The sequence below is a fragment of the Eupeodes corollae genome, chromosome 1 (genome assembly GCF_945859685.1).
Source record: "Eupeodes corollae chromosome 1, idEupCoro1.1, whole genome shotgun sequence".
Taxonomy (NCBI): Eukaryota; Metazoa; Arthropoda; class Insecta; order Diptera; family Syrphidae; genus Eupeodes; species Eupeodes corollae.
Window position 1 is genome coordinate 24,374,350 of NC_079147.1, and position 22,731 is coordinate 24,397,080.

At 33.8% G+C, this 22,731-nt stretch overlaps 2 protein-coding genes across 3 annotated transcripts; one reads left to right on the forward strand and one right to left on the reverse strand.

Annotated features, from left to right (window-relative positions):
• The first annotated feature begins 1,000 nt into the window (after positions 1-1,000).
• LOC129943096 (uncharacterized) lies at positions 1,001-15,124 on the forward strand. Of its 2 annotated transcripts, XM_056052324.1 has the most exons (5): positions 1,001-1,673; positions 1,719-1,764; positions 14,057-14,425; positions 14,506-14,700; positions 14,779-15,124. In XM_056052324.1, the coding sequence occupies exons 1-5, from the start codon at positions 1,482-1,484 to the stop codon at positions 14,994-14,996; spliced, it is 1,020 nt and encodes a 339-aa protein (XP_055908299.1). In that variant the 5' UTR covers positions 1,001-1,481; the 3' UTR covers positions 14,997-15,124. The 2 variants fall into 2 exon arrangements, with proteins under 2 accessions (XP_055908299.1, XP_055908298.1); XM_056052323.1 differs by having other exon boundaries at positions 1,003-1,764.
• Positions 15,125-19,693: 4,569 nt separating this feature from the next.
• LOC129939576 (40S ribosomal protein S29) lies at positions 19,694-20,658 on the reverse strand. The gene is made up of 3 exons (XM_056047640.1): positions 20,503-20,658; positions 19,966-20,065; positions 19,694-19,900 (listed from the first exon to the last, which is right to left on the reverse strand). The coding sequence occupies exons 1-3, from the start codon at positions 20,562-20,564 to the stop codon at positions 19,892-19,894; spliced, it is 171 nt and encodes a 56-aa protein (XP_055903615.1). The 5' UTR covers positions 20,565-20,658; the 3' UTR covers positions 19,694-19,891.
• Between the last annotated feature and the right edge of the window lie 2,073 nt (positions 20,659-22,731).

Consider the following 22,731-nt stretch of genomic DNA (forward strand, 5'->3'; position numbering starts at 1 on the left):
TTCCATCGCATCTTCTGGAGGGCTGTCACATCAGCTTTGATTTCGGCGAAGGCATCGGCAAGTTGCTCTGCTTTGCCGATTGATGGTACGCACATTCCATGTACATACACGTAAATCATTGTCCGTTTTTCGTTTGCGGGGGGTATCAACATTATCAGTCCGTTCATCCGAGGCTATTACTTGTGCTTTCAACACACTTTAAATTTTCCTTTCATGGCCGGCTTGTGAGGCCTGCGCATGACTGAGATCGTTAGAGCTAGTTCTTCAAAGCGATATCTGGTTTTTTGCTCCTACTTACTGAGAAGGTAACTAAGGTGACACAGCTCGGGATCCGATGAATCCAACGTTCGTCGTTAGTTCACCTTTTGGCTATCCAGAGGGCACCACTAGGAGGTGACGATACGGTTTTGCACCGAATGTTTGACTCGTAAAATTTTCAACCAATAAAGTTTTAGTCCTTATGTAAGGCCTCTACTTTAACTATGCTCTCATTTTATTTAAGATCAATAATTTCTTAAACAACTAAACCACTTTACTCTATTTTGGATACAACCAATACCAACCATCTAACATCCTCGCTCTTAAATTTTTCATTACATAACTATAACTGCAATCAAGCTGCATGGTCAACCACAAGAAAGAAAGATATAAACCAGCTTCTCGTTGCTTTGCACACCTGATGTAGCCTAGTTGCGTTTTAAACTGTCATATTGTATCTATCTATCTAAACCATAGGGGTGTATCTTTTCTGTCTATTATTTCACACACAAAAAGAGTGTGATGTTTTTGAAACCCCTTTTACCCACAACTTTGGATTAAGTTACTTGGGTTTATTTTTGAACAACAAGAAATCCAATAAGTTATAACTCCCAAAGCTTCAAGAGTGCAACTTACAACACAAAAGCTCTGTATACTTTCGGACTCCAAAACAGTCTTAGCTAGCGGAAAGTTATGCTCCTCCAAGAGGTCTTGCCACAGACAGAGTCTCAGAGGTGTATAATAAGTAATAACTGCAAAGCATTTCGAACTCCGCCGCCAGCCGCCAGCCTCCGCCAGCGCTGCCTTCTCCCTCAGCATACCACTTTACTTGCAAAAATAAAGCAACTCACTGTTTGGTATGTTTATAGCCAGATCAGTTGGGCAACTTTGGCATCAACTTCAATAAACATAAACAGTTCAATGAGTGTTGTTTTGCGCACCAGACCTCTTCGCGCTACCGTCTCGCATGAAAAAAATCAAAAAGTTTAACCTAAGTCGACTCGATACACTTAACTGCGGTGACTTCTGTTGAGTCAAAACCACATTACCTTCTTTTGATTGCCAAAAATAAAACAACAAAATATCAAAGACTCTAAGCCTAGCCTCCGCTACGCTCCGTCATTTGTGTTTAGCTTTTCCGCGTTCGAATAAGCATTAACAGCAGCGCAGGCACACACCGAGAAAGGTCAATGAAATCTTGAATCTTGATCTTACCAAAGAAAATGAAAGTGAACCTAAGTGTGATATGGGTGTGTTCATTGAGTGTAGTATTTTTGTGTATTTTTGAATTCGGAAGTACGGCAAAGACATCTGTTGGCCGACCACCTACGTCATCTACAACAGCAACAACGCCTGTCCATCATTCAAGAAGCAGCCGAAAGCAACCAAAAACCTCGAACAACGCTAACCCAACCGTGGGCATAGTTAGACGAAATATCGGTTCAAGTAGAACTACTGGAGTCAGTAGGCCATCAACACCAAAGCCATCTCGAGAAGTCTCTGGTGGTAAGTAGCCCCCAAAGTCTAAAGTTGATGGTTAGTGCTTGATCTTAAACGTCAAAAACACAAATAAGTCCATCCGAGGTCTCTAAGCTTTTATGGACAAGAAGAATAAGAAGAAGAAGAAACTTGTTTGTTTTTACTCTTATCTAAATATAACTTAGAATTTATGGATTGAAACAAGTTCTGAGTAGATTAAGTTCAAACGATTCGTCCATGACCCAGATACTGTATCTAACTATGGTGAGAGGTTTAATTCTCGCAGATTAATTTGAAACTTCTTTTCAAGACTATGCAACGAAAACGCCTTTTATCACGACTTGTTCTTTTGTTTAATTACTTAAAAAAACATAAACCTTGTCTTACTTAACATAAAATTGAGGAAAAATGCAAAACATCAACTGCATTAAATTGGTTGCAGAATTATTATGATTGTATCTCTCAGATACTCAAAGCTGCTATCTGTGATATGGGAACTTGAAACCATTGTTGACGACCCGGTTTGAGGCTTGAGAGTGAGACTGAGACTAGGTAAAGCGAAATAAATGCTCGCAATGTCTGTGGTAAAAAATAGTGAATGTTGTTTAAGTGCTTCAATGATGCGATTATGTTGTACTTAGGTAAAATTCCTTGAACTCTGCTCTAAATTGGTGTATGTTTAAAATAATAGCATTTATATATTATGAAGTACATTTTTAATAATATGTTATATATCTGCCAAAATAGAGGTCGAAAAAGATAAATTTTGTGTGTTTCCTTGGAGTGGAGTTTGTAACAATAAGAAAAGTTTCGTTATTTTCTAAACATTGTGGTTTAAATCAATTAATCTTTCGGTTCTATTTTTAAATGTTGAGTTTCATCTTCTTATGAATAAGGCCTTAGTTTTGTGTTAATGTACAAAAATGTGTGACATGTTAGAGGACACATAGAGGAAGTAAATTTACCTATAAGACTTTGAATTTCAATCTGATGGTGTTTGAGCGTTTAAGTGAACTATAAATCAGTTATGTCATTGATAGATTTTTCACATTATTCAAACTTGGAATCAAACAAGTTTTCGTTTAACGTTTATTTATTTTTTAACGTTAAAGACATTTACAGGACAGCTTTTGGTAATTTTTGTTGTTGTGTAAGATCAAGGATAAAACTTTGGAGTTTGTTTCCGGATTGTCAGCACAATAAACGAATACTAAACCTTTTAAGCTATTTCACATTCAAGAGCATTACTGTTATATTACATGAGATGTAAAGTCATCGACATACTATACATGGACTGCTAGTAGCCAACTTCACGATGGTTCCACTTTTAACGGACAAAACACTAGCGCAAAGAGGGCTACGCGGATAAATTGTGTAACATTTAATACTCAGAGCCACTGCTGTCGTTCTTGCTACTATAAAAGTATTTTACTATTTTCAGAGTCAACTGCTACACTACCCACGGACGAAAACTACTCCCCAAAATAAAACAATTTCAATTGTCAATTTCTTATTTAATAAATAAAAAGTATTGAATTTAAATTATTTATTTCAACAATATTATCCAAGAATTTCGAGAGAAAATCATACAAAATTCTTAAAAGTGTTACATACAACCCACCGTCGCGTCATTTCAAAACTACTCTCTTAATTGAGATGGTTCAGACGGTTCTGAGTTCTAATTTATGTCACCTAAGTGTTTCTTACAACCATTTTCAATTAAAAGAATGATTTCAAAAAATTCCCATGTAAAAGTATTTTCAACATTTTTTGATTCTCAAAAAAAAAGTTAAAACAATTTTTTGATGGAAATTTTTTGAAATAATTTTTTGAATTTAATAGAGTTTACGGAATCAGTTAGCAGACATAAATTAAAACTCCGAACCGTTTGAACCATCCCAAAGAAGAGAGTAGTTTTGAAATGACGGTGGGTTCTATGTAACACTTTTAAGAATTTTGTATGATTTTCTCTCGAAATTCTTGGAAGTGTTACATACAAACCACTGTCATTTCAAAACTACTCTCTTCATTGAGATGCTTCAGACGGTTCTGAGTTCTAATTTATGTCACCTAAGTGTTTCTCACAACCATTTTCAATTAAAAGAATGATTTCAAAAAATTCCCATGTAAAAGTATTTTCAATATTTTTTTCTGCTGCAGCTTTCTCGATTTTATTTATGTTTTTTGACATTTAAAGCAGGGTTGCCCATAGAACATTTTGCTCAATGATTTTTTTTGTTCCTTTTTTTTGGGCAAAATATAACCCATAAATTATGTCAAATATACATTTTTTTGGACTTAATTATTTGAATTTCACCAATTAATTAGTTTTGTTAAAATATCTAATTATTTCATGGATTATATACCAAATAAATAAATATAAAGCTTCTCGCTTTTTATTTTAAAAAAATATTTTATTTCAGTCAAATTAAAATTTTTATATGGCAATACAGATTTTATTTAATTTGTTTGCAATGATACCAACATTTACATGTGAAATCACAATGATAGAGCGCTCCGTGTAGTGAAAAAAAGAATTAAATTTTGGATCTCAAATTGAGATCCAAACACAAAGCAGGATCTTGTGTTGTTGTTGTAATGCATGTAAATCCAAGATCCGGATCAGAGCATGGTGATAATAAAACGCGGCTATTATTATTTTCAGTTTTTAATTTTGTTCAGGGGCCAAGCATTTGTTTGTTGTTTTTCTTTGTTTTATTCCTCCTTATTTAAGAAAATACTCCCCAAAATGATAGAAAAATACTACTCTTGAAATTTTTAAAACGACAGCACTGCTCACAGCAAAAAAAAACATGGCATCGTTTGTCTTCAACAAATTATACTAGAGGTCAATATTTTCTATGTCAGAAAAAGATTTTCTCAACTAAATACAAACAGATGTCGCTAAATATTTCATACCTTTTTTTGCCACTGGGCCTGAAAGGGCTAGTGTAGCTAATTTGAAGTGGAATCATTTTTATTCAAATTTTGTATGGAAAGTTCACACCACTAGCAGCCCATGTATAGTATGTCAATGTGTAAAGTGCTCTGTTACGGGGTTACTGGTTTTGACAGGATTTGACAAAAAATAAATAGGATAATTAAATGAAGATATTTAAGATTTTAGGTCAAAAGCATTTCTAAAAGCTTTTAAAAAGGTTTAAAAAAAGGTGGTTTTCTTAAGTTTCAAAATATTGTTCACCAAGTGTTGTAGCTTCTCTAAAATTTCCTCCGCAATATCTTTATTTATAAACTTCCCGTAAGAAGTTCTTGTAATCGGTTCGATTTGTCCAATTAAATGCAACAATCTGTTTAAAAATATTTCCTGTATTTGAAGATTTAAAAATGTACCTGCAAAACAAAATGTTTTCGAATGTTCACTTACTTAAATTTTCAAATTTTTTATTTGAAAATCGCTAGAGCGTTTTTTTATATTGACTTTGTGTATATACAATTTTTCAGTTTGAGTTAAAAAATACGTTTGGTAGGCATTTATTTAGAACTTATTAATATACGTTTTGCATTTAAATCTCGTAAAAAAAATGACTCATTTTTGAGATATTGAATTTCGAAAATAAAAAACAGTGACATTATTGATTTTCAAATATTACCCATTAACACCCAAGCGTATAGAAAAATAGAATTTTTGTATTTTTGTGATATTTTCTGTTTATTGAGTTTAAATTTAAAATAATTGCAAAAAAAAAGTTTTCAAAAAATAGTGTTCAGCAGTTACGAGGGTGTACTTTTTTTAGTACAATGGTATCATACTTACTATTTTAATTTTTGATACAGGATAGATTGGCAGTTCCGTTAATCTACCACGTCAGACGAAGAACCGTGGATAGGCGACTCCTGTACAATCGGGACGTCATGGCACAAGGCGAAGCAGAGCTCCTTCGGTTCAGTAGGGCTGTGTCCGAACGGGACCGAACTGATAGGGTGAAGCAGGAGAACCAGTTTTGGTGGCTTCAATCGGCACTTGATAGTGGGTAGTCGGGATGGGGTTTTAAGCCTTGGCCGGCTTACATACTTGTTTTATGTTTAGGGTTTAGTTTTAAGTAGAATAGGCATGGTGGCACGAAAAAAAAAAATTAAAAAAAAAAAAATAAAAAAAAACAAAAAATAAAAAAAAAAAAAAAAAACATTAAAAATCATTAAAAAAAAATAAATAAAAATTAAAAAAAAAAAAAAAAAAGACAACGAAATATGAAAAACAAAAATGTTAGATAGTTAGATTTGCTGCTGTGGTTGTTCTAGTTTTAAGTAGTTTATAGGTAGAATAGGTAGTTTAAGTTAGTTTTTAAGTTTTATTTAAGGACCTTATTTTAAGTAGTTTGTAAGTAAAAATAAATAAAAAAAAGGTTATTGATATCAGTTTTTTCAAAATTTTCTAATTAAAACAAAACAAATAAAATTTAAATAGAAGTAAAATAGATCTTAAGGCCGAAAGGCATTAGTAATTAGTGTTATAGTTTAGCTTAGAGTGTCCGTATGGGACCATTAAGTTAGTTGTAAGTTATGGATAATTAGGCTAGTTTTATGAATTTTTGTCTAGCTTTAAGATAGGTTTAAGATTGAATAAATAAAAATGAATTTAAAAAAAAAAAAAAAAAAAACTATTTTAATTTTGATTAATATGAAAATTTTTAAAGCAATCTTTATGTATGCAAAGGGTCACATTGCACATTTCACAACACCATTTCGATCGCTGGTGGCACTGGCGACATCTTAACTGATTTGGTAACTTCTTTGCAAAATGGTATCCTGGGCTTTCTGTTATGCTCCTTTTGACTGCGAGTCTCGGTTGTCCTTGATTCAAAGTGTGAAATCTGAGATAATGCAGCGTAACAGCTCTTGTAAACTCCAGTAAATCACCTTTGTAGTTGTTGGTCAATTTGTGAAGCTTCCAGGCATTAGAGACAGTAGATGAAATCATCGATGTGAAAATGTTCCACCACCACTTCTTCGCTCTTATTTCTATAGAATAAGTGTTGATGAACTGATCGTGAAGATCAACACCACCCATATTTTTATTATAGTTTTTGAAGACAAGTGGCTGAGGAATATTAATTTTTTTCTGTTGTTCTTTGTCCCATCTTTTTACATTCTCGCAAGGTTCGATTTTGTAGTATGTAATTGGCTATAGTAACGATGCTGTTGTCTTTCCATTTAACGAAAAGCAACTCATTGGTCTCGTCGAATTGGTGCTCAAAAGTACCCCTTTTTTGCTTTTGAAATTCTTTATTTTGAGGGAGAGGACATTTTTTGAGCCGATTGTCGCGAGCTGTTCCAGTTGCTCTAAATTTCTTTTGTTTTAAAATCTTCATAAGTTTATAGCTTGTAAAAAAATTGTCAAAATAAATTGCATGGTCAGTTGGACATTCAATATTTTTTAGTAAGTCAAGAACAACTCTTGACCCTAATGGCAATTTCTTTAGAGAAGGCTTAACATTTTTTGCTCCGCAATAAGTATCAAATTGATACATATAACCATCCTTGCATCCAATTTTTGAAGCTGAACCTTACAGGCTTTCCTCTTATGAATTGCTTTGAAGAATGACGACCGAAGTATTTGACCATGGATTCATCTATAGATAAATGCTCATGCATATATCCCCATTTTTGAAATTTTTTGCACATAAGCTGGCTTAGCGGACGAAGTTTTGCCATATTGTCATTCAAGTCAAGGTTGTTGTTATCAGCAAAATGTATGTACCTTTTTATTTCTTGAAACCTGTTCCTTGACATACTGTTGGATACAATAGGGACATGGGTATCTGCCGACAGCTTCCAGTACATATATTCTCTAGCTTCAGAATGATAGCCCGATAACAACAAGATACCAATGAAAGTTTTTAAGTCATCTTCATTGAATACAAAGCTGTGTTGATTTTTTTGGCCAGCATACAACATGGTTTGGCTCACAATGAGTTGTCTTACCTCGACATCAAACAATTTTTCAAAAACGTCCACTTCGCTGAGCCCAATCAAATCTGAAGCACAGTTTTTTATTCTTTCCAAATAGTTTTCAGTTCTTTGAAATTCGTTTGGGGAAATTGTCTTTGTCCAAACAGGAGGGGCAATTTACTTTTTTACTTTCGTATTCTTCTTCGAAAGTCAATCTATTCGAAACTCCGAAGATCTCAACCTCACCTGGAACATCTTGCGGTAATTCTATCGCTCTTATATTTTCTTCATCTAAATCCTCTTCGTCCGTAACGTAGTCCACTGGTGGAGGAACCATGACGATATCAGCATTGACTATATCGTCATTGCTGTATAGTTCGTCCAGGGCAGATTCCAGATTTTGAAAGCGTTTTCCATAAAAGTTTTTCGATGGGATGCTTTTGAAATTCATTTTAGAAACTAAAAAAAAAGTGCATGCATAAACCCATTGTACTTTTTAAAGTACATCAAACTTTGACGAAACTTACCTCCTTATATATACAACGAAATATATTTGAAATTACAATTTTCTAAACGTTATCTTTATTTCTTTTGATTATTTAGTAGGAAATCGAAATATTTGGATTTTTACGAGTTTTATGAGCACTTATGTTTTTGTAACTAACAACACGAGTAGAAATATAATATGTCATACAGTTTCAAATAAGATTACTTCGTTTTTTTGTAAGAAAAAACTATGTGGAAAAATTCAAATTTATTGAATAAAGAAGAATAAATGTCAAATGTTTCATTTTTCAGTATTGCCATAATTTTATGGCTCCATCAACTTAGTTCATTTTACTGTACTTAAAAAAGTACAATGGGAGAGAATGGGTTAAGAAAATATAAGAGCTTCTGCAGAAAAAAATGATTGAAATCGGTTCTTTAGTTCTTAAGAAAACTTAAAACCAAATAATGGAACTATGGGAAGTACCCTTGTGGAGCAATGAAAAAATATATTTTTTTATAAAAAGAAACCAAGTTTAGGCGCAAGTTATAGCTATCATTAAAATCGATCCGGAAAAAAATTTTAATTGACATTTGACGGTGTTTCCCTTTGATTAGAAATGAAAATTATTTGCCGATCGATTGAAAATCACACAATGATTTATTATTGTAAAAAAGTTTACTTGCCCATGTTTGTTTTTAATAATGAAAACCAATGATAGCAATAACTGGCGCCCAAGACAAAAAATTGAGGAGAAAATTTAATTGAAATTTATCGGTTCGTTTCTGCGAAAATTCAAATTTTCGATTAGGGACCAATTATAAAGGGTGATTTTTTTGAGGTTAGGATTTTCATGCATTAGTATTTGACAGATCACGCGGGATTTCAGACATGGTGTCAAAGAGAAAGATGCTCAGTATGCTTTGACATTTCATCATGAATAGACTTATCAACGAGCAACGCTTGCAAATCATTGAATTTTATTACCAAAATCAGCGTTCGGTTCGAAATGTGTTTCGCGCTTTACGTCCGATTTATGGTCTACATAATCGACCAAGTGAGCAAACAATTAATGCGATTGTGACCAAGTTTCGCACTCAGTTTACTTTAGTGCGTACAGAAGAGAATATTGCGTCTGTTTCTGAGAGTGTTGCTGAAGACCGTGAAATGTCGATTCGTCGCCGTTCGCAGCAATTGGGTTTGTGTTATTCGACCACATGGAAGATTTTACGCAAAGATCTTGGTGTAAAACCGTATAAAATACAGCTCGTGCAAGAACTGAAGCCGAACGATCTGCCACAACGTCGAATTTTCAGTGAATGGGCCCTAGAAAAGTTGGCAGAAAATCCGCTTTTTTATCGACAAATTTTGTTCAGCGATGGGGCTCATTTCTGGTTGAATGGCTACGTAAATAAGCAAAATTGCCGCATTTGGAGCGAAGAGCAACCAGAAGCCGTTCAAGAACTGCCCATGCATCCCGAAAAATGCACTGTTTGGTGTGGTTTGTACGCTGGTGGAATCATTGGACCGTATTTTTTCAAAGATCCTGTTGGACGCAACGTTAAGGTGAATGGCGATCGCTATCGTTCAATGCTAACAAACTTTTTGTTGCCAAAAATGGAAGAATTGAACTTGGTTGACATGTGGTTTCAACAAGATGGCGCTACATTCCACATAGCTCGCGATTCTATGGCCATTTTGAGGAAAAACTTCGAAGAACAATTCATCTCAAGGAATGGACCGGTAAGTTGGCCACCAAGATCATGGGATTTGAATCCTTAAGACTATTTTTTGTGGGGCTACGTGGAGTCTAAAGTCTACACAAATAAGCCAGCAACTATTCCAGCTTTGGAAGACAACATTTCCGAAGAAATTCGGGCTATTCCGGCCGAAATGCTCGAAAAAGTAACCCAAAATTGGACTTTCCGAATGGACCACCTAAGACGCAGCCGCGGTCAACATTTTAATTAAATTATTAAATCTTCAAAAAGTAAATGTCATGGACCAATCTAACGTTTCAAATAAAGAATCGATGAGATTTTGCAAATTTTATGCGTTTTTTTTTTTAAAAGTTCTCAAGCTCTTAAAAAATCACTGTTTACTACCGCGAATCGGTTTTTTAACACAATCGACCCAATGGTTTGGGATTTGGGATGGTTGAAAACAGACAGATAGACGGACGGAATCGAGTGGCCCACTTTGAAAAAACCTGAAAACTGGTTTAAAATTGATTTTGGAGTCAAACATCTCGGAAATAAATAATTTGAAAAATGTATGTAATGATTTTAGACTTGAATATGTCGAGAACGAATTAAAGAATTAACTTCAAAATTATTTATTTTACAAAAAAAAAACCTGCAAAAAACTACTTAGATTTGGAAAAATGATTTTCGACGTATCTTGATATCAAACAGACTTATTGACTTCAGGCTTTCTTCATCTTATACAATATGCTGTTCTTAATATTTTGTAAAGCTTTTATCAATTTTATCAACTAAGAGAAACATGTCAAAATGAAATCTTATCATGGGCAGGTTCATATAACGCAAGGAACTTCATTTGCAGTTAACTGCATTCTTTGAACGTAAATGTTAACCAAAGCAAGTAGTTAGTTTTTCACGTGCCACAAACTTCGTACTATAGCAACTTTACTTCACTAACCTCTACCTTCAGTTGATTGTGCAAAAACTACCAAAAACATATGTTTTTGTATAATGTGTAATGTATAAAGAATAATTGTCTATAAAACACTCCTTAGTTAGGGAGATTTATCTTGACTAACTTTTCAGTAAACTTTCCAATAAATTTGCCTTAATTGGAAGGCAACTTTTTGACAGCTGGCCAATCAGATACTAGAAACTTTCCTTACTTTCGCCTGAACCTGCCCCATTTTTTTTTTCATTTAACTGAAAGTTGAATTTTATTACTTTTGATTTATTTATTTTCTACACAATTCCATTTACCGTTTTATGAAAAAGAGTCCATTGTATTATTAGAAAAGAAATAAGTAGTATTTCTTTACAATTCAAAATACAAATCATGACGGACTTGAAGCTTGTCCGAGAAGTTCTTTGTAACAAATTTATTTTTCGTAGTTTTTACACGATCAACTGAAAGTAGAGGTTAATAAAGTAAAGTTCCGAGTTTAAAGCTTATGACACTTGACCAACTAACAGATGCATTAGTCAAAATGTACGTTCAGAGAGTGCAGTTGACTGTAAATGAAGTCTCTAATGTTGTCTGAACATGCCCATTTATTAAAGAATCTTTTTTTATTTTTTTATTAATATTATTTCGAAAAAAATCCTTAGAAATTTTTTTGGATAATTTCGTTTCTGCGTATTGGACAAATTCCAGACAAATTTAAATTGTAAATCGCAAAAAAAGGACGGTTTCGGACGATGAAGAATATAATTCAAAATCAATGGGTTCAACTTTTGTTAATAACATGCTGATTGGTTCAGTTCTATTTAAGTATCTAAGTACTCAAAAATGATTTAGTTTGCACTAGTAGATTCTGTACAACTCCGCTCCCTATGTGAAATATCGTTTGTTAACCTGCTTCGAAAATTAACCAACATATATTTTGGTGAACTTCCAGGCAAGTAGAACAAATTATGATATTTTTCTACACTCTCGAAAAAAAGATATCCACATACTTGGGCACCTTAAAGGAGAATTGAGAGTGCAGCTGTTCGATAGGATTTTATGCTACGCTTAATAGCTTCGGATAATTTTTATAGACGATGCTTACTTACTAGCCTAGTCCCAGAAGTACCCGACCTGACGTAGTTAAACATAGACGGCGGTTGTATTTTGAAAGAATGGGCAGGTTCAGACAACATAAGGGCCTTCATTTGCAGTCAACTGCATTCTTTGAACGTACATTTTGATCAAGGAAACAAGTTAGTTTTTCAAGGGTCATACATTTTAAGTTCAGAACCTTATTTCACAAACCTCTACTGCAAGTTCATAGTACAAAAACTACTAAAAATATTATTGTCTACAAAACACTCCTCAAGCAATCTAAAAATAAGTCAATATTTGACAAAAGTAGACTTGACTTGATAGTTAGGAAAATTTTTCTTGACTAACTTTCCAGTCAACTTTTCATTTAAGTTGTCTTAATTGGTAGGTCATTTTTTGGCAGCTGACCTATCAGACGGCCTAACTTTCAAGTCTCTTACGTCGCCTGAACCTGTACAATGACTATGGTAAAGAGTACCAAGTCTATAAAGCTTAAGTTTGAAGTTTGACGATACCAACATGGACAAATTTGGTTACGTTATGTGATACAATTCTTTCATTTGAAAGGTCCGCATCCAACCAATAACAAGCAGAGTTCGATTCTACTCTGGGGGAGTCTGCTCCTTTGTTTACAACAGTAAAATATTGGATGGCAGAGTTTAAGCGAAGTCGTGTGAGCAGCCAAATGAGGTGTCCATGTCAGAAGATGAAACTTCACAAAATATTATTTGGTGACAGTTGACGGAAAGCGCGCGACCTATCAGACATGGTACGCATTTCAATAAAAAGTGCTTCAAATCGCATATTCACTGAAAATTTGGACATGAGAAAGCTGTACGCAAGATGGTTGCCGTGGTTGCTTACAATGGAACAAAAACAGGTTTTGAGGGGCGAAATTAAGAAAAACCGGCCGCATTTGGCGAAATCGAACTTTTTGTTTCATCATAACAATGCACCAGTTCGAACATCCGTTATCGCGTTTGCCATTATCAATAAGTTAAATTTCCACGCACTGTCCTCCTCGGATTATTTCTGTTTTCAAACTTGAAAAAATGGCTCGGTGGTAAAAGATTTGCCAAGGATGAAGAACAGGGTATCGAAGGTAGTGAACATCGCTGGGGAAAGTGTATCAAGCTAAAAGGCGACTATGTAGAGAAATACAGATATTTTTCCCGAACTTGCTGTGCTTTCTTTGGTAGGTCGGATACTTCTGGGACTACTCTCTTAGGTTTAAGTTAAAATAGTTCAGAAGTAAGTACACATTTTTGAACAAATTTAGCAAGTACCAATGCCCAGTTATCAGCTTGGGTCGCATCCCAGGACCTGATAACCTATAATAGCAAAAAGACAAGCTGCCAAAAAATGAACTTCAAAAATTATTCAAGAAATATTCGTGACGTATAATTAATTCTACTTAATTATTTACTGGCTGGCGATAGAGTCATGTTTGAAGTAATTAAACAACAAACTTTTCTATATAACTCGGTCCCTAGATAGGTGTCTCCAGTTGCGCAAATTGGGTGAGATGACATTTCATCACTGTGCTGTCTTATGGGCCTGGCTTCAAAGACTTTCCCGTACAGCTCGTCGTTCCATCTTTCTCTCCACTTACCTTCTATGCATACGAGACAGAAGAACTTTTCACTCGAAACTACACAAGATGCTTTCATGCATTTTTGTCATAGTCTAAGCTTCTACACCGTATAGCAGAACTGAGATGATTTGCTCTAAAGGAGGCTTTACTACTTAATTTCTTTCTTAGAAAAAAAAGCTATCAAGAGTAAATCTTTGTTTAATCTCAGCACTAATGTTTTTTACTGCGTTCATATCGGAGCCTTGGTAGACAAAGTCCTCCAGTTTCGATCGGTATTCTAGGTCCCTCATGAACCGGTAACCCATTTTTGCCGCCTCTCTTTCAAAACACTCGAACATGTTGATCTATAGCTCAACAAAGAAACCTTGTATCCACTATTGAAGCTTCTAAAAAACTATAAACCTTAGATCTATGAGAATTATTTGGAATTCCTACCGTCGTAATAATTTTATAGGTTTTGGGGAAACGTAATTTTTTTTTAAGTTGTCATAAAGCCCCCTACAAACGTACATATATTTATTACTAAAAAAAAGACATTGTATTTTCAAATTCATATGTTAACGTTTTTCAATTTTTTTCAGGTTCATTCCCAAAATCTATTCGACAACTGGATATTCCAACAGAACGCCGGAAGACAACAAATCCAAAAAAATACACAACCGAAGGAAAATTAACATTTCTTGAGAGTACCGTTGCAGGTCCGACAAAAGTAGATTTTCCAAAGCCTACATTTTCTATTCCCGAAAAACGATCAACTAAAAACTCAAGGAATTCGAATAAACTCGCATGCCCACGTGAAAATGAAGTAAAATTTGATTTATTTCCACGAAAATGTGAGAGAAATAAAGATTGCAATTCAAGGACCTCCAATGAGATATGTTGCAGCATCTTTGGTGCTAAAAGTTGTGTTGGTGGTTTACCAAAACCTCTGGAAGAATCTACACATAGCCGTTAGTTTTTACATTCGGATTTGAAGTTGAAAAAGTTGATCTTAATGCTTACATTTTTGCTTTATCTATTTATTTCTTAGCTATTTTTGGTATTATTCCTAGACACTGCCCACAAAGGCCATTAGCAGAACTGTGGTGGGAAGTTAAGACATGCGAAACAGATATGGACTGTTGGCCACGAGTGTGCTGTCCCGATGGCCAAAGAAGATATTGCAGATCATCAAAGCCTGAATTGGATATTGTTCCAGTTCCAGTGAAGAGATCTATTAACTATCGTATGTTATTTCCCGGTTGTTAGGAACAACTCTTCTAAATACGCCTTTAACTTATTCCTTATCTTACCTAATTTTCAGTATCAGAGTATTTAGAGTGTACTCCTGCACCACCGCCTATTTTTGATCTCCATCCAAAGCCATGTAATTCAACAATAGATTGTTTTCCTAATGTTTGCTGCCAAGAAGCTGGTAAAAAACATTGTCGTCCGCCAAAGAAATCTGTGTTAACTTTTATGGCAAACTTTTTGAATCTTGGTCTAGTTAAAAGGTTAACAAAAAATCTAGTTATTAAATGAGTTCTTTGGAATTTGTACTTTTCTAAAGACAATGTGATAAAAGTTTGTTTTGTATAAATTAAAAATTATTATTATTATTATATATTTGTTTTGTTAAATAAAATATTTTAGTTCTTTTTTATATTTAATAGGTATTCTCTATGTTTTTATATTTGTCAAACAAAAATTAAAATATTTTAGTTCCTCATAATGTTTTACGTAAACTGAATTGTTAATTGAAACGGGGTAAAGAAATTCTTAATACCTAACGACAATCAAGATATTTTATGTTACTACATGTTTTGTTGAGAAAAATGAAACTTTCCCTTATGAAAATTTTTATCAAACTATTACCTTATAATTGTCAATGATGGCTGCCCTACACGCTTTTCTACACATCAAAGCTTAACAAGCATTGACACAACCACTTGTTCCCCAGAACTATATCGAAATATCTCGTGAATAGCTCTAAAAATCTTTACAATAGTCGTTTTTGGTTTTTCGGGTTTATCTTGAAAACAAAACAAAATTAAGACTTAATCATTTTTTAAAAAAATATGATATTAATTTGCTTGTACTTGTTTCTGGAAACTCTTATACTAAACAAAACGAACATTGAAAATAGAAAAAGGAAGTGCATCATGTTTCCAATAGCAGAAGTTGGTAAACCTTATATTAAGCTAAGGGTTTTGTTCTTTATACTATGAAGCTTAGTTGTTTGAGATATCAGCTATTAGCCACATGCGAACAGGTTCCAGCGGTTAATTTAACCAATTTGCATTTGATAATGCGGACTTTAATGTCAGAACGTTAGATAAAATAAATACATTTCATTCTTTGAGCGCTGCATCTACTTCCATAGGAAAAGAAACCGACACACGGAGGCAAAAGCTGAAAAAACTACCTTGTGCTAAATCAACTGGATAACTTGGAGTACTTCCTTTGGAAACATTTCAGAAAACAGATGGCGGATTAAAAAATTTAGTTTTTGAGAATGTAAATGCGTGTTCCGAAGAAAGTTACAGCCATAACCATATGACACTCTTTGGTTGGCATCAAAGTTTATTGGCATTTACGTTTATTGGCATTGGCATTTATGTCACAGGATCGCAAGGGTACATGCACTCAATAACAACAGGCTTGTTTAGTGCAAAAACTTAAACCATTCCTTTTCCGTTCATAAACTCTCCACCGTCCGATATAATATACTTTACACTGCATAGCACTATGGTGGCAGTTTGTGTTGCAAATTTGACCAAAAATGTCTGGTGGTAACATTTGACCAGCCTCTTTATATACAAAGTAAGGAAATTGTTGCCGTAGCTTCATCTGAGTCCCGTCTATCAAAATGCGTAGTCAAATTGGGTGGATTTCACCTGTTAATGTCCTATATTGTTCGAACAGGTTTTCTGATGAGTGGAAGTGGCCTGCAAGAGTTAATCAGTACTATTTACGCCCCGGTTTCTGTTGAAAAGAACTTCGTGTTTTAATACTAATACAGATATCTTTAGCTAATGTAATAATGGAACAAGTCGACAAAAGACAAAATGAATTAAATCCAAAATCTCATGAAAAATATTCTTGATGAGTTTCCTTCGTTATGTGCACTAAAAAGAAAACACTCAATTGATCCAATAGTGAGAAACTGCAAACAAATCTTAATAAACTCAAATCTAATGGACTAACAGCAGCCTTATGGATTCAATAGTTTAATATGATTTCATTGCTTATAGATTTTATTCACACTTAGTGGTCTGGTGATTGGAATGCCCATATTAACTGTGTGAAGAATATGATTCCATATTTTCATGCCGCCCCGCCGGACACTTCTCGTGCACGAAATCATGTTAGGTCATGATCAAACTGCGTTCTGGGATGACCCCAGATGAATTTAAAAACTTTGTGCAAAAGGGTTGCCTTAGTATGAGAAGAACTGACCGATTTTGGACAGGGGTGTGGTCGTGCCAGACGATTGAACAAACTCTAATGCATGGAATGAAGAGAATGGGTGGCTTGACAACGGAACGTGGAATCACTGATAGTATACTTAGCTAATGGGTTCTAGGGCTAACTGCTACTCCAATTACAAATGATATCATGTCAAAAGCGAAGGGACATACAAGTTTAATACTACAGTTTTTTGTGTATAAAATTACAGGCACCAAAAAAATGCATACCATATTTCTTTAGGACATTTAATAAGCTTTTTTTCGTGGCAAAAAACACGAGTTTTCCTGAAATGCCGATAGAGTTATTTTACAAGCTAAAAGAAGTACAAACAAATTAGCATCATATTACTTTTTGATAAGGTTTAATTTTGTAGAAGATTATTTTTTGAAACGCCAAATAGTTTTCAAGATAAACCCGAAAAACCGTTTGTTTCTCTTCAATACCGCTAGAGTTATTTTATAAGAGATAGACAAAAATTAGTTAAAGCTTTTTTTATAAAATTTAAACAACATTGTTTGATACGACAAATAGTTTTTGAGATAAACGTGAATAACTGAAACAAACTCCGTGTTTCTCTTAACTGCCGCTAGAGCTTATGTCGGATTCTTGAGGGCTTTTTTTTGGGTCACCACCAGACATCCCTTACTAAGTGTGCCAAGTTTCAAAACAGTTGGATTTTTTTAGGTGAATGCAAATTTTTTCGTTCATTGATTGGACTACAACCCTTTTACAGAAAGCATTAAATGAAGTTGTGCAAAAAATAAATAAATCATAGAGAAGTAAAGTTCAACTTCTTAAATGAAAAAACATGATCAACTGCCATTTTGATAGAAGTTGACTTGACTTGATAGTTAGGGAAATTTTTCTTGGCTAACTTTTCAGTGCTTTCTCAAAATAAGCCGTTCGGAGTCGGCATATAAACTGTAGGTCCCCTCCATTCCTGACAACATTACTCGCACACAGGAATGGTTGAGAGTTGTAAGTCACTAGGCCTTGGTTCTCAACGGACTGTCGCGCCACCCAATTTATTATTTATTTTTAACTTTTCAGTCAACTTTCGATTAAAGTTGCCTTAATTGGAGGGTAATTTTTTGGCAGCAGGCCAATCAAATGCCAGAAACTTGCCTTACTTTCAAGTCCCTTATGTCAGGTTCAGAACCTGCCCTACTTTCCATTGATTTTTCAAGCTGTTTTTCCAAGTTAAAAGGATTTCGTACCTAATGATTAAGAACCTTCCAGAAAATGTCAAATACATACTTTTAAAATTATACATAAGTATATTTGACACTGGTACACAAAGCTGAAAATTCGCAACTATATATGTATGTATATACTAACGAATCACTCATTACATGCGCCTCAAAAATATTACAAAAAATAGTTCCTAGAAGACTACTTTGCGATGCGATGACGCCCTATTACACCTCGATATTTATATAGCAAAGGCTCTATCAGCGTGCAACTACATATGTCACAATATCGAGCCCTTACCGCCAGTTTATCTTAAGCAGCAAAATACAGTTTATTATTGACGACAAGATTACTGCTTAATTAGGCTTAAGTAAGGACTTGACAATAGCCTTCAAAGCTCTATGTGTTACTAGCAAATTTAAATAATAAAGTTTTTTTATTGAAATTATCGCTTATGATAAAATGGCGGAAAGGGATCGATAGTGTCATTAGATTTTGAAAATGCATTTGATAAGATTAGTATCTATCAAATCTTAGACAGAATTATATCTTGGGGTAAAAGCAAGTTTTGCGTAAAAGCAAACCATTGCTTCTGATACTAGGTATTATCCTGTCCATAATAGTATACCACACGTTATCAGTTTCATTTTCTTGATTGCTACTGATGATGTCAGAAATATATCCTGTCAGACATTTTGACATTGTTCACCACTTCCGGTGCTAAATTATCAATAGACTTATGCAAAACGTTAAGCTACAAGCAGAAGGCATATACAAAACTTAAAAAGCTAGAGCAAATGCTGCACGTGAATTACTGTACGCAAACTCGCATGTAAGGCTGTTCACACGATATGCGACAAAATCCGCAAATTACACATTTGGGATAATATATTATTTAAGATTGTGTTTTGCTCATGGTTTGAATTATATATATTTCTAATGAGTTCCTGTGTGCAAATTGGCGTGGTTAAATACAATAATTTATTTCTCTTTCCTACTGGCAGCTATGGGAGCTACATATTTAGACCGAATCGGACAACTCAGTTTTGAATGCTACTAGTTTGATCATAATCTTGATTTATGTATTTGTTTCTTATGCATAACCATCTACTTGCAGTGCTTTCAATATACTATTAAAATATTTAATCGGTTTAACTTACAATTCTTCTTTTTCGTGAACTACCTCTCTAAAAAGAAGATTTGGCAAAGCGACAAGTTATTTTTGTTTACAAAACTTACGAACAAACCTAAACATAACCAATATCACAATTAACATGGAAGTAATTCTGTCGCCGTTATATGTATATTTTATTCCATTCACGGTCATTTTTGGAGCATCGTTAATTCGATTTTTCTTTCATCAACTATCTTGAAAGTACTAACCCCTCCCTATACACAGTGACACCATCAACCAAAATAAATCGAGGGAATCGATATAAAGCTATGAATTCATTCTTTGAAAATTCGATAACACTTGATTCTACGATTAGACGAATGTCAAAAAAACTGAAGCGATCTTTGGAGATTGAAAGACAAAAAAATATTAAACCGGCAAATTATTCCAACGACAAACACAGTTTAATTTAGATCTTGTTATGTTTTTTTATTCGCCTGAGAGCTTAAATAAGATTTAGATGCATTCCAATTGTGTATAAAAATAGTCACAGAATATCTTTAAGGTTAACCAAAGCACATTAAGTTGTTCTTATTTAATCTGTCAGGTGAGAGATGCTTGGATGGTGAATCCCTTTCTTCTTCTTCTTTCAAGGGAATGACTAATCGAGCTGTAAGGAGAAAAAATACTTTATTAGATTCTCTAAAATGGAATATGTATCTTCTTGGTTATTACCTTCTTGAAGCCAATATCGTTGGCGTACTCCCTGAAGCACTGACGGCATATATTTAAACCGTATTTGCGGATGAGACCATGTCGGTTAGAGCATGACCGGCTAAAATAGATAGAAAATACAAATAAATTAATGTTTGATCAATGGACAAGGTACTGCATTAATATCGCGCCTCCTATGGACGGATAATGCAAGAATGTAGCTTCCTCTTCTAATTACTTGCTTGAAACAAAAAGCAATTATTTGAAGAGAAGTGGAAGCATTTTTGTAGCCACCCTTAATTAAGGAGAAGTAAGAAAATATTTTATTACCATCCTAACTCAACCGGGGGCATAAAAATTCATACATATAGAATTCTAGAACAAGTAACATGCATCGATTTCCCGATGACGAGACTTCAGACTATCCAATTATGGATGCAACAAATTGAAGCGCGTGTTTGCTTCAACTTATCGAGGTTTTTAAAAGGGAAATTACGTGAATTAATTGAAAGTAATATACATGGAAAGATTCGTAATTAAATTGTTAATAATATTTACCAGCAACGAGAACCTTGTCCGTATTTTCGGGGATGGGAATACCAGAGATTTGCAAAACCCATGTTGGCTGCTTTACTTCAGAAAATCAAAAGAGAGAAAAAATGGCCGACCAACATGGACGTGGTGAAATGTTGTTTAGAATTTTTATATTTTCAAGTTCCGTTTTCAATTCCGAGGGCAGTGTGGTGAGTGTGACAGTGGTAGGTAAGGAGTATACGGCACTTGGAATAAGGCCGATTTAAGATTACATCACTCGGGTTTTGTTTGTGATTCAATAGTTCAGTCAAATATTGACAAGAAAACCCATCCGTAGCATTCAGATTTTTATAATTCAATGTTGATACTATTAAACATTTGTCAGAATGAGAAACAAATAAATTACTCAAAAGTTGTTTAGTCGGCCAATCGAAAAACGCAAAAGTATTTAAAGTTGCAAGACTAAGTTAAAATGAATTGAAAAGAAATTCTGTCGAAGCTTTGGACTTTATCTTTTGTTTTTAAATGACGTTTTGTGGCTGGAAAATTGTTTTCTATACTCGAAGAATAGTTAAATCGCTATCGACAGCAGAATTTCATTTAACCTTTCACTGACAGTGATTCTACTGCAGATATTGTATTTGTTTTTATGTTCAACTGTACGTTGAACGTTGTCGCATGGCTTCAAAAAAAAAAACACGGACAAAGATTAAAAACCGCAATTTCATAATCACATATTAATCAATCTACTAAAATTGTATTTTGCATACAATTATTTGCGACACTTTTGAGGACTGTAAATGTCAAAGAACAAGAAATGAAACAAAATTTTAGTATTAAATTATTATTATTAACTTATTAAGTTGTTGGTAATTGTTTCAATTTGTAATTGAATTATCTCTTTCTTTTAATAACTAAATTTGACATAAAACATCTATTTTTTGAAAGTTTCGAAAGCCAGCGTACACTGAGCTACTTAAATTAGTTTTTCTACAAATTCTAAGCAACTTATATTTTTTCTCTCGCTAAATGATTCAATTTACCCTGAGGCTCTACAATCGTAAAATCCAATTCAGCTTTTCTTCCGCAATCCATTGTTTTTTTTTTTACTGAGCATATTATGTCTTCCCATGAGGAACTTCAAAAGTCACATTTGACATTACGGTTGATCTGTTATTTATTTTTTGTTGATTTATCTTTAGTGTCGGTAATTATTGGTTTTGGGTGAATCCATTTCTCGAAGTAAGGGAACTTCATGATTTGAAGGCGCGCCTACTCAAGGACTTACTATGGGAGGACGGTGCAGACTATAAGAATTTTCATCGGTCCACAGCTTTGAAACTGTTCTGTGCCTAGTAAAGATAACTTTGAGTTAATGAATTTAGGAACTCTACGACAATTTAAACGAAATGAAATTTTAATTTCAAAATGGACGCTCACCACTACATACAACACAAACGTTAAATATCATGACAGGATTTTGATCCGCTCGAAAAATCCAAACTACGATGACCGGATCATGGACTGGATGTTGGATTGTTGTTCCTATTGGATTATCTGATAGCCTGTCATCAGAAATGTTCAATGGAGACTCCAAGTTATAATCGCGGCATTTTTAGAGTTCATGTCGAAGAAATTTTGAAAAAAAAGTAAACTGTGTTACGCTTCGCAACCAAATAAATGCGTTGTTATCCCTTATTGATTTTAACGACATGCATCGCACAAGTTTAACATTTTCGACAGACATGTTTTGGAAACAACTCTGATTTGTTTTTGTGAACGGTAAAAAACAAAATTCGTAAATTTAGTTTTTCTGCAGACTTTAATAAATCAAATGTTTTATTTTCAAAAATTTAATTTATATTCCAAGTAGGTCCACATCGCTTAAAATTCAAATTTAAAATAATATTTGACGGAAATTCTCATTGAATTATGTTTCACAAACACATTTGAGAAAATACGAAGAATCTGATTTAAAAATATGTATCTTGTTTTAGTGGTTAAAAGTTAGCTTTATGCTTTGAAGAGGATATTGATTGATAAAATTCAGCCTGCTTAAAGTTGACTAGTACATAAAGATACTGAGCTGTAAATTGTTTGTATTTATTAATTTAAAAAAATATTTGACCTTTAAAGTTTCAATTCAACAATTAAATTTTAAATATATTTTATTCGGATAAAAAGTGTTTCACTTGAAGGATATCCGTTTTGATTTCAATGATTTACTTTTCTAATCTCAAATACCTGATTTCA

Bases quoted from the DNA above. Each gene is read 5' to 3' on its own strand.
- LOC129939576 (XM_056047640.1), bottom strand. From the start codon at position 20,564: ATGGGTTTTGCAAATCTCTGGTATTCCCATCCCCGAAAATACGGACAA. The intron at 20,066-20,502 runs GTAAATATTATT...TATCTATTTTAG, and splicing joins GGACAAGGTTCTCGTTGCTG to CCGGTCATGCTCTAACCGAC.
- LOC129943096 (XM_056052323.1), top strand. From the start codon at position 1,482: ATGAAAGTGAACCTAAGTGTGATATGGGTGTGTTCATTGAGTGTAGTA. The intron at 1,765-14,056 runs GTAAGTAGCCCC...AATTTTTTTCAG, and splicing joins ATCTCGAGAAGTCTCTGGTG to GTTCATTCCCAAAATCTATT. The intron at 14,426-14,505 runs GTTAGTTTTTAC...TTTATTTCTTAG, and splicing joins GGAAGAATCTACACATAGCC to CTATTTTTGGTATTATTCCT.